Genomic DNA, 12466 nt, shown 5'->3' with positions numbered 1-12466 from the left:
TTGTGGAATATTATTTGGCCATTAAAAGGAATGAAGCAAATATGTGCTACATGGATGCTCGTGAAAGCAGCCAGTCACAAAGGAGCACATATGGCATGATTCCATCCATAGAAAAGTCCAGAATACAGAAATGCACAGATTGAGAACACAGATGAGTGGATGCTGAAGGGTGGAGGGGGTCTGGGCGATGACAGCTAAAGAATAGGTAAGGGTTTCTCTTGGAGGTGATGAAAATGTTCTAAAATTGATTGTCGTGATGGCTGCAGAACTCCGTGAAAGTACTCAAAACCTTTGAATTATACACTCTAAATCCGCAAATTATACAGAGTATTATATGTTGATAAAGTTGTTCTTTTAAAAAGAACCACTAAAAACATAACAAGGTTCTGAGAGATAACGGAAGTCCTGCCTCTAAGTGAAAACGAATTCTGGAGACTGCCTGCTCGTGCCCCACACGCCTGACCCTGGCTGTGTGGTCCATGCGATGATACCCACCACAGAGGGGCTGGTGTTCTCTTGGGCTCTGCTGTGGCTTAGTCACTTCTTTCAGTGTGGCCAATTAAGTAATGTTTTACATGCCCATGCAAGGAGCTTTACAAAGAAGAAAACCATTTCATAGTTACTATTCTCATGTGATCCCATTAGCAACTTTGGGAGACAAACAGTAGGAGAAAAGAGGTAACAGTCCATGTTATACACGAGGAAGCAGGGGCTCAAGTGTTTATTGTAAAAATAAAATAACCTCCCACCTTACGCTTGTATTCTGACCAGGTTTACAAAGTGTGTTCATGTGTTTTCTCTTATAATCCTTATCAACAACCGTGGGAGGTAAATGCATCCTAACTTTACAGATGAGTAAACTGAAGTTCTACAAGATTGAGAGGATTGTCCAGGGTCATGCACATGGCACACGGCACAGCCCAATTCAAACCCAAGCCCCTGCGTCCAAGTCAGTGCTCAGTTCTGGGACTTTGCAGTTTGGAACTTACTCGGTCAAACATCCGGTTCAGCAGTCTTGGAACCACAGGGAAGACAGTGGGTTGAAGCACCTTGAGGTCATCCATAAGCAGCCTGATATCTCCTTGGAAAAATCCGATTTTAGCTCCATGACACAGCATTACACACTACAGGGGCAATGGGGCAATGGAAACAACAAACATTTGATCATCACAGCAGGCGGCACACAACATGGACAACACCCAACGCTTCAGTTGTAGCAGTTCAGGCCAGTTTCCAGAAATCTTAAATTTCCTAAACATAGGTAACTTAAAAAAAATGTGCATTTGCTAGTCCTTGTACAACATGGAAATGTGGTATTTCTCTTGGTTATCCTGAAGATACAGGACTTAGTAAAAAACCAGGCTATGTCGTTTTCAGTGATGACCACAGAGATTCTACTCTTTCAGTGTGCTGGTAAGTGGTAGTCTGTTGAATGAATGACATGGTATTACATATTCTAAATATTTTTAGTGGCTGGGTGCAGTGGCTCACGCCTGTAATCCCAGCACTTTGGGAGGCCAAGGTGGGTGGATTACTTGAGTTCAGGAGTTCCAGATGAGTCTGGCCATGTTACAGTGAAACCCCACATCTACTAAAACAAAAATTAGCTGGGCGTGGTGGCAGGTGCCCGTAGTCCCAGTCACTAGGGGGGGCTGATGCTGGAGAATCACTTGAACCCAGGAGATGGAGGTTGCAGTGGGCCAAGATCGTGCCACTGCTCTCCAGCCTGGGCCACAGAGGGAGACTCTGTCTCAAATATATTTATATAGCCTTCCAGAAACTTTACGTTTAATTTATTCTCCAAATAAAAACTTAACTTCTTGCCTAGAGTTCAAGTTTGTTAAAGTCTCACTTTCTTTTGTTTGAATCTAAAAGTTTCTGAAAGGCCACTAAGTATGATGAATTTGTGACACCAGGGTATCTAATACCAAAGTGGCTTGCCATTCAGCTAGAATACACTGCACAATCTTTTTCCTGTTGAGTACAAACCGTACTGGCAAGCCATATGGAACTGACAGTTTGCCTAAAGATTCAAAAGGTGACACAAGGGAAGTACAAACGTTCTCTGGCTTAAAAGCTGAAACCACAAGAAAGGTACACCATTTAAAGGTTAAAAGGTTCACTGTTTAACAATTACAGCTCAGAAAGCTTTTGTTCAGTGTGGCCTGCCTTCTAGGCACCCCTCTAAAACTTGTTAGGTACAGCAACTCATTTGAGATTGCTTCGTAAGCCCAGAAGATCCTGAGGTGTGCAGGACGTAGAAGGAACAGATGGCAGATGGGATGTAATCGCCTTCAATCCTCTGGGGTGAGCAAATCTGACAGGGCAGCTGCCATCCAAAGCATTGGCTGTTAGTCACCCCTGTCTCCAACACAGCAGCGGGCACACAGCTAGAGCTCAGTAACTACTCACTAAATGAATGAATGGTGCTCATTGTTTTTTCCTACAGTATAAAATCCAAAATTGTCAAAGAAAGAAAAAAGGTGGTTCTTGGTCAGTTTTAAAATTAGTCACACAGTTGATTACAGGGAGCCTAAGCAAAGGTCAACTGGAGGATCATTCTCTTTTTCCAAGGGCACTTAGAATATTGCTGAAAAAATTAGTCTCAAGCCAACTTGCCCATTATGAACAAGCACAATCAAAACTAGAGACTTCTTACAGAACAGAGGCCTCACCAGGCTTTGTAGAACTAAAATAATAATGACTTTTCTTTTATAGTTGATCTTTCTGGACTGATGTCCATATTAGTATCCTTCAAAAGTCTGAGCTCCTAATTTTAAAATGAGTGATTAAATTCAAGTATCCTGTTCATACTCAGAAAAAGAATTTGTATTCTTTCAAATAATCTGTACCATTTCTAAAACGGGGCTGAGCAAAGAATTCTTTATAGAGATGACAGTCTGCACGTCACACTTACCTTCATGAGCTGTTCATACATGTGTGCAAGTGGTAAAAATGAAATGTGTGTGTCACTGGCATTCAAGGGAAGTGCTTTCTGTAAAACACAACAACTTAGCAGAACATACACAACAAGCAAGGAAAACAAAACTAAATGCCTACCTCTACAACTCTCTCAAACATATGGGCGAGAGGCAAGAAAGATATCAAAGTATCATCTGGGCAAGGATTGACTGAATTCTGTAAGCAAAGACACCAGCAAGGCAGAAAAGCATTAAGACTCCCAGTAACTTTCCATTTTATTTCTGAGCACATAGTACCTCAACACTGAGGAGAAACAGCTTTTGCTTATGGTCTGCAACTTTTCCTCACCAAAGAATAAAATGAAAAGCAAGGGGCATGGTGGCTCACACCTGTAGTTCCAGCACTTTGGGAGGCCAAGGCGGGCAGATCACTTGAGGTCAGGGGTTCAAGACCAGCCTGGACAACATGGTAAAACTCCATCCCTACTAAAAATACAAAAATTGGCCAGACATAATGGCACATGCCTGTAATTCTAGCTACTCAGGAGGCTGAGGCAGGAGAATCGCTTGAACCAGGGAGGCGGAGGCTGCAGTGAGCCCAGATCACACCACTGCACTCCAGCCTGGGCAACAGAGTGAGACTCTGACTCAAAAAAAAAAAAAAAAAAAAAAAGCAATACTTTCATTATTCAAATAAAGTGGAAGTCACTCCCAATGACAAAGTAAATTCACTTCAGGGCTTTAATCAAAACAAGGAAAATTTTGCCCAAATTGGAAGGTTAAGGGATTATGTGCTCTAATCAGTATTTCATCACTACAGTATCCCAGTACCCAGCAAGTTCAATTCTACCTTAAGAAATACAGGTCCCATTTCAACATAAAATTGCATTTTATGTTGCTAAGGGAAAGGAGGAAAGAAGATAAAAGAAGGTGGATTTCCAAGGTCCTTAGAGTATTTTGAGTTTGATCAATATATAAATACATAAAGCCCTACTTTACATAATTTGTTTAATGCAACCTCAGATCCGGCACCCAGGAATTTGTTCTCCTATAAAATACTGATCATGATGATTAAACAGACAGATTCAGTTTGGACATCTGGTTTCCCTCAGAATGGGCCTTACTTAGGGCAGGCACAGTGAGGGTTTGCATAGAATATTCATGTTTTTAATATAAAGAATTCTGGCCAAAACAGGGGGTGTCCAACAGCAGCTGCTGTCACACCAACTAAGAAATGAGGGCATTGTCGTTACCTAGGGGATGATGTACCAGGTTCTGAGCCATGCCCTTTCCTTTCCTAAAGCTGGGTCACCCTTGATAATAATGTGACAATGGATGAAAGCGTCAATCCTGAGCACACACAGCAGCCCCAGAAGCACTAGATGTGGGCTGAGCATGCTGTAATCTCAGCTTGATTTTATTCAAGTCTGACAGGCATCCCAAGTAGTACTTCTCAGGATGAAATTGTTATATTGGTATAATGAGAAATCAGACTCCATTCTACCTATACTTTTCAACATTCTGATTTAGAACAAAAATATTGTCCATGATCATGATTAGACATTTTACAAAGCTAAGAAGACAGATATTGTAACTGATACTGTAATTGATTTGACATTATAATTGACTTTAAACAAAGTTCTGTAATCATTTGCCTCAATGAACCACCAATGCATTTTAAGTTTTCTTCGAAGGCCAGTTACGACATTAAAATTTCACTTTGGTAAGGTACTAAATGTTGAACTCTGTTGAGAAAGTATACACCTTTACAAAGGGTATTTGGAAAGGGTGAGCCAAGTAAAATAAGTGCACAATCCCTCAAAGATCAGTTTTCTGTAGCCACCAAACAAGTCCATTCCCCAAAGCCATTAAGCTCAGGCTCCTGCTACAAAAATCAGAGCTACAGAATACTCCCAAAGAGACTGCAAAAGCCAATTATGTTAACTATAAAAAAGAGTATGAGGAAAAGGCATTATATTGTTCAATAAGCACCTTTATAAAGGGCAAGTTTGGAATAGGCTCTTGGTGTTATGGACTGAATCACGTCACCTCCTTCTAAATTCATACGTTGATGTCCTAACTCCCAATGTAGAGAGGGCGCTGCTGTGACTGTATTTGGAGGTAGGCTCTGATCTGATAGGGCTAGTGTCCTTATAAGAAGCGGAAGAGACACCAGAGCGCTCTCTCTTCGCACATGTACGGAAGAAAGGCTATATGAGGATACCGGAGAAGGAGACTGTCTGCAAGCCAGGAAGACAGCCCTCACCAGAAGCCAAATTTGCCAGCAGCTGATCTTGAACTTCTAGCCTCCAGAACTGTGAGAAAATAAATGTCTGTTGTATAAGCCACCCAGTGTGTGGGTTTTTTCTTTTTTTTTTTTTGTTATGGCAACCTGAATAGACTAAGACACTGGGTAGTAAACTTTAAAAGTATGGGAAATCAGTTGAAGTACAAGTCTTTAATACTTCTAGTGCAATGGAAGTCACACTGACCACAACAGATAATGATAATTCAAAAACTTTTAGCATATCATTGCCAATTTAAAATAAATTATTTCCCAAATACAGGGACACTGGATAAAAACACAAGACAGTCCATCTCTTCTCTGTCCTTTCTTGGATATATTTCTAGGGCAATATCCAAATAGAGTTTCACTATACTAATGTTGCAGTGAACTTCATCTGTCAATTCACCTTAATTATCACAGAGAAGGGTTGGCGATTAGACCCAAAGTGAAAAAAGAGAGAAGGTGGACTTGGGCCTAAAGTTCTGACCTTATCCGTATGTCACCTCGTTTCTAAATACCACACGGGCCTAACACAGTGGTGCCACCTTCAGCACTTTCATTCTCAAGGACTAATGTCAACCAGTGAGGAAAGATGACAACATCCCAAAAAGTTACCTCTGTTGCTTTCACAAAAGCTGAACAATCGCTCACTATGTTTCGATGAGTGATCAGTGCTCCTTTGGGGTTGCCTGTGGAGCACATATGAAGCAGAACAAAGTTAAAGAATGACAGAAACGAAGGAGGCCCAGAAACCCCGCATAATTAGGGCCTCGGACACCCCTACTGTTAAGATACATCGTGAAAGCCAAATGTTGAACACTAAATTCCTGAGCAACCTGCAATCCTTTCACTGACTTATCTTTGAAAACCTTTATTAATATGGGCAAATTTTAAAGGGTATACGTAGTCATAAGAGAAGAAAAACCAGAAATTGTCTCCCTGGGAGCCACCGATCTAGTCTGTCCTAGGGAGACAGGTGAATCTAATATCACCTTCAATAAATGTTTGAGGAATTATCCGGCACTCTTGGACTCTGAGAATAGCAACAGGAAGATAGCACATAGCACAAGAGGACAGCACTGGAACTGCTTCCTTCTCTTCTGCTTTCGGTCCATCTACTGTTAGCTGATAAGTCATCCAAAAGAGGTGGGAGAGAGTACAGCCCACTGGCTGCCACATGTAGAAGCAATTCTATCTCAAAACTCACCTGTAGTTCCACTTGTGAAACAAATTACTGCAAGATCTTCAGGTGCTGGAGGCTAAAGAAGATTAAAAAAAAAAAAAGCTGATATAAATCAGAACAGAAAAGAGAACTATAAGCCACAAAGTACCAGGCTAGATACTGAAGACTACAAAGACGACAGAGCAGGGTCTGACACAGTGTGCTTACCTTGGGCTTCCGTCTGTTGGCTCTTCCCAGGTCCTTAATTAGAAGAGAAAAAAAGTCATTTTAAATGGAAATGTTTTCTAACTGTAAAGGATAAGGTCACATCAAGGCACTTAAACCTGGCTTTACTGTGGGCTTCATTCACAGCTGGCTCGAAAACAGCATAATTTTCTAATTAAAGAAACTATGGTAGTTTTAATTAACCAGAACCAAAATATTTACTCATTGTTCTGAGAAGCCATTTTCCAGTTATCTCTTCTCTTACATAAAACCACACAGATGATAATAGGACTGGCCTTTGAAATAGGATGTATTAAAATACAGCAGTCAAAGTCTTTACAATGCATTTCTGGTCCCCACTTCCACTCCTTATTAGGGCCTTTAATAAAGCCCTGTTCTTAACCATAACTAGATACTGTAGATACTCTGCAGGCTCCTCAAATCAGAGCACAGTACGACCTCACCCCCGCATTCTGCACAACTGACATCTGCAATCTGAGACGGAAAATCAATCTCTGCTCGGTGGAAATGCTAGCCATTTTGGAGAGGTTCAAATATCTGCTCAAATATCTCCCCACGTAGAGTGGAGATAGGATTTGGGAGCCTCCAGTGATAAAACAGGCCACAGCAGAACCTCGAAGACTATTTCCTGAATGGACTTAAAGGTTAAGAATGACGCATTGCGCGGGGACAGCATTTCCCAGCGGCAGGCTTCCAGCCACTACCACTGATGGGGTTTGGTTGACTGCATGAGTGCGGTCTTGGTGGCCACTTTAATATCTATTAATTTTAACAAATGAACGATTTATATTCTTTTCCTATTAAAATGGAACAGCGTGAATGAGGATATGGAACGAACATGCCATTGAACATGTTCAGTTCACATGGAAATTAGATGGATGTGCTCAGGGCTCGGTGAGTTTCTGCCCAGCATCCATTAAGTTTTCAATCTTAATTCCATTTTAAATGATGTAAGTGGCAGACCACCGATTAAGAACAGGAACTAATATATCCAATTAGAGGTCAGCCAAAAGCTACAGCAATAATTCTGTATATTTTTTTCAAAATAACCTTTATTAGCTCCAGATTTCTACTTGTCTATTAAAAATTCTTACATAACTTCGGGAGATGCCCAAGTTTTCAAAAATTGATGTTAAATAAAATAAAGCCCCAGTTACATACAATTTGGCTCTTAATTTATTGGGAACAAACATTATCCAAATTAGTGCACTGTTGCCACGAAAGTTTCACAGCCTTACATCTCTCTTACGGTATCACTTAGGAAAAATCCTGTAATTATTATTATTATTTTTTTTGAGACAGAGTCTCGCTCTGTCACCCAGGCTGCTGTGCAGTGGCACAATCTTGGCTCACTACAACCTCCACCTCCTGGGTTCAAGCGATTCTCCTGCCGCAGCCTCCCGAACAGCTGGGATTACAGGTGTGCGCCACCATGCCAGGCTAATTTTTTGTATTTCTAGTATGACGGTGTTTCACCATGCTGGCCAGGCTGGTCTCAACCTGACCTCATGATCCACCCGCCTCAGCCTCCCAAAGTGCTGGGATTACAGGAGTGAGCCAATGCACCTGGCCAAATACTACAATTATTTAAAGAAAAAAAAAAATCTTTATGTTCCAAGAAAAAAAACCACCCATAAACAAAAACTGAATTCTAGTTAATGATAAATACCCTGAAGTATTTAGGGGTAATAAAATCTGCAACTTACTAAAATGCATCAAAAAAATAAGATGGAGGGATAAAGTGATGGTCTGATAAGAGATAAAGCAAATATACTAAAATGTCAATTGGTGGTGAGTATACAGCTGTCTACTATGCAATTCTTTCAACTGTTTGGATGTTTAAAATTTTCATAATTAAAATACTGAAAAATGCAAACATTCCAAATACCAAAATTTCTATTTTTGATCCTGTAAAAAAATACATTAATATAAACTCAACACAAGATCAACCATAATGCTAGTTTTAAATTCTTTTCTTTAGACCTTCACCTTTTGCTTAGAATATTTTTAAAAACTAAGTATAAATCATATTAAGCAGGTAAGTATAAAACAATGTCTTCTATAAATTAATATTTTAATATAAACTTCATATTATAATCTTCAATCATCTAAATAATTTTTAAATTTCAACATTACTTCTTTATCATACAGCAGTCAAAAAACACCAGAAAAATTCCAGCATCGATGGGGAGGCGGGGGAGAAAAAGGGAAGGTAAGGGAAAAAGAGATCACATTAGAGTAAAAGGGGGTTAAAAGTGAAAAAAGAGAAGCGGGGAAACACCAGGTAACAAGCTAACTAAAACTCCAATTCAACAAGGAAGCACGCGGGTCAGCACTTACAGGATCAGTTCCACGCTACTGAGAGAGAGCTGGGCAGGGACGCACACATGCACGAGAGAGAAAGTTCTGTTAGAACACACGAGCTTTCCTGTGCCTACTAGGTTCCTCAGGAAAGGTTTTACTGATCTTTACTCATAGCTTCAAATTCTTTGTAGAAGGAGGAAAATTACACATAAAAATTTAAAATCCTATTTATAACAGTTTCAGAAAAATATTTCTAACTCCTTCAGAAAGAGAATGACTGACTCTATTTTCCTATGACTTCCTATGATATGTACATAAAAAGATCCCCCTCTGGTCATGCTCTTGGATGGAACTGTAATCCAAGTCCGGCTGACGGGGATCAACTTCTTGTATCATCTGACATCAGGCACCCATGCTGAGCATGGACCTCACTCATTCTCCTGGATTGGCTGCCTTTAAAGTTGTGATGGGTATGACTCTTAAAAGAGTCAATATGAAAATAAATCAAATCAAACATGTATGTTGGAAACTCACCAGGACTCTCCATGAGCCACCCAGGGAAAAGAACGATGAGGCTGATTTCTATATTTGGCTTGGCATTAAAGACAAATTAGTAAGTAAAAGGCATTAAAGCCCAAAGAAGACACAGAAACTGAAAGTTCCACCTGCCTGAAGCTGTAATTCCCATTTCTGGCATTTCTGGGCACAGTTTGTCAGTGCTCTGGAATAAATATCTGAGTGCTGAAAGCACTTGGGTAAGGTGTGATGTGTTAACACTGGGCACACATGTAGAATCCTTTCTCCAGCAATGAGACAGAAATTTCTGCTCTCTTTCATGGGTTGCGGAGGCAACTGGCCAGCGCTGGGACTGCATGATGGCACTAGATAGCACTGGATAGCACGTGTGAGCCAACATGGCCCCAGGGAAAGCCTTCGGGGAAGGAGGCAGGGAACTCACCTCCAGCGCCTTCACGCTGATGATTTCCACCCCACACTTCTGGCCTTGTTCTACCAGTTCACTGCCGTAGGCATCCATGAGAACTATGATTTTAAGGCTTGGTGTTAACTTATTTTCTACACCCTCTAGTAAGAGTTTGGCCTTCTCTGGCTTGTCAACAAAAACCAGAAAGAGTTCAGCTGTAAATGAAAAGATACAATGAAGAATAAGCTCTGGGATGTTAAAAGACTGACTCTGTCATATCCAGCACAAGGATACTTGAAGTACTACCTTCTTTGAATAAAAAGGTAAATATACATTTACATGTAAAATCTTTGTCAAATCAAATGTAAGCAAATGCAAAGTCACTGACCCTAACCAGTAACTATGCCAATAATCCAGGCAAAGATCATAGACGTACCTTTGTTGACTATGTACGTTACGGCTTCGTTTCCAAGGGTATCATAAAGTGGAACCACCACCATCGAATAAGCAAAGCATCCTTGTTCAATAATCACCCACTAAACAAACAGTAAACGTCAGGGAGAGAAAACAAGATGTCATCATGGAATCAATAAGAACAATACTCAAGAGAGATTCAACGTGAAAACCTTTGACGCAGCAAAATTAACATTTGTGTTATCTACTACTCTGTGCCAGGTGCTATGAGGGATTCAGAATGAGAACAAAACACTTGCCCCATTCTTAAAAAGAAATTAAGGCCAGGTACACTGGCTCACACCAGGAATCCCAGCACTTTGGGAGGCCAAGGTGGGGGGAATCAGTTGAGCCAGGAGTTCAAGGCCAGCCTGGGCAACATGGCAAAGCCCTGCCTCTACAGAAGTTATCTGGACATGGTGGCACACACCTGTAGTCGCAGCTACTTGAGAGGCTGAGGCGGGAGGACTGCTTGAACCCAGAAGGTTGAGGCTGCAGTGAGTTGTGATCACACCAATGCACTCCAGCCTGGGTGACAGAGTGAGATCCTGTATGTGTGTATGTATGTATGCACAAAGAGAGGGAGGGAAAGAGGGAAGGGAGGAAAGAGAGAGAGAGAAAGAAAGAGGAGAGAGAGGACAGAGAGAGAAAGATGAGAGATTGAGAAAGAGAAAAGAAAGGAAAGGAAAGGAAAGGAAAAGGAAAAGGAAAAGGAAGGAAAGAAAGGAAGGAAGGAAGGAAGGAAGGAAGGAAAGAAGGAAGGAAGAGAAATTAAAATCTGCCTGAAGAATTGAGGCAAATATGTTAAAAGATAATTAGCAATATCAGATAGTGACTGACTCGAGATAAGAAAGCCCACCATTGGCCAAGGAAAGGAAAGGAAAAGGAAAAGGAAAAGGAAGGAAAGAAAGGAAGGAAGGAAGGAAGGAAGGAAGGAAGGAAGGAAGGAAGAGAAATTAAAATCTGCCTGAAGAATTGAGGCAAATATGTTAAAAGATAATTAGCAATATCAGATAGTGACTGACTCGAGATAAGAAAGCCCACCATTGGCCAAGGTCGTTACAGATGCTACTGGGAGGGTGCAACTGAGATTGCCTTTGGAAAGAGAAAGAAAAAGAGAGAGAGACAGAGATGGAGGCAGGGAGATGCTAACAGAGGGGACGGCAGGATGAAAAGCAGGGGGTTAGAGCGATGTGACTGGCACAAACGGTTCTGGCTGGAGAGCAGGGGGCAGCCACTAAGAGTTCCTCACAAAACAGTGGCTGTGGGGCTCAAGGAAGATCCCTCTGGCAGCAGGGCACTCTATGCCCTGGAATAGGGGAAGGAGCACCTTGTCTAGCAGTAAAACTGTTTTGAGAAAATCCCTCTAGAAAAGTGAAGGAAAGAAGTGAGACAATAACTGGCCACACTGCCACATGGAAGATGCAGTAAGATGTCTCTGACGGCTTTGGCCACATAGCCACTGCCCTACCTACTGGACTAAGGTGAAACATCACTCTCTGTCATACTCAAGGGCACCCCACTCCTCCGGCTGCACTTTTCTAATGAAATCGTCTGCAGAGCTCTGACACACAGGACAGATAAAGGCACAGCCGGAGGAAGGGGGCACAACCCACTCACATCCACTTGGCCTGGAAATGGGCTTCTGAGTTTCGGTGTTTTCCTGGAAGGAATTTTCAGCCAACAACAAAGAGATCAGGTCCAAGCTCCTTAGGCACACGTGACGCTTAAGGAAGGCTCTCTTTCCTGCCACTCCACCACATGAAAATGCTCCACTCCCAGACACAGGTGTGCACGAGGGCATTCCCTTGGCCTCCCCACCCCTATTTCCTTCGAGATTCTACTCAGGCGCCACCTCCAGGAAGCCCTCCTTGACTGAGCTCCCATAATCCTTCTGCCCTACGCCCACACTTACCACATGACAGAGAAAGCACTGGTGTTTAGGTCTGTCTTTCCTTATGTGGTACCTCAGAAGAGGGGCTGAGTCACTGTGCTTTGGCACCCCCACACAGCGTCTGACATATAGTAGGTGCTCAGCAAACATTTGTTGAACGAACTCATAAATATAGGAAAGAACCTACTTCTTGAAGAGATTCATTCTGCAGTTCTAGATTCATGATAAAATTCCATCAAAACAAACATTTTGATGTGTTCATTTGGGATGAAAAAAA

At 41.6% G+C, this 12466-nt stretch overlaps 1 protein-coding gene across 2 annotated transcripts in view; it reads right to left on the bottom strand.

The window, feature by feature from the left end:
• Positions 1-12466, bottom strand: part of ACSL1 (acyl-CoA synthetase long-chain family member 1) — a 51654-nt gene that overhangs the window by 10904 nt on the left and 28284 nt on the right. The window contains exons 7-13 of one of the 2 annotated variants that reach the window (XM_011959546.1): positions 10279-10378; positions 9879-10057; positions 6599-6631; positions 6416-6467; positions 5824-5897; positions 3061-3138; positions 990-1124 (exon numbers count right to left, since the gene is read on the bottom strand). In XM_011959546.1, coding sequence (XP_011814936.1) covers positions 990-1124; positions 3061-3138; positions 5824-5897; positions 6416-6467; positions 6599-6631; positions 9879-10057; positions 10279-10378 — 651 coding nt within the window. Of the gene's footprint in view, positions 1-989; positions 1125-2917; positions 2996-3060; positions 3139-5823; positions 5898-6415; positions 6468-6598; positions 6632-9878; positions 10058-10278; positions 10379-12466 lie in introns of both variants that reach the window. The other variant, XM_011959545.1, reaches the window with a different exon arrangement.

This window comes from Colobus angolensis, unplaced genomic scaffold, assembly GCF_000951035.1.
Source record: "Colobus angolensis palliatus isolate OR3802 unplaced genomic scaffold, Cang.pa_1.0 Scaffold5, whole genome shotgun sequence".
Lineage (NCBI taxonomy): Eukaryota > Metazoa > Chordata > Mammalia > Primates > Cercopithecidae > Colobus > Colobus angolensis.
The sequence above is the reverse complement of the archived record's forward strand: the minus strand, read 5'-3'. Positions and strand labels throughout refer to the sequence as shown.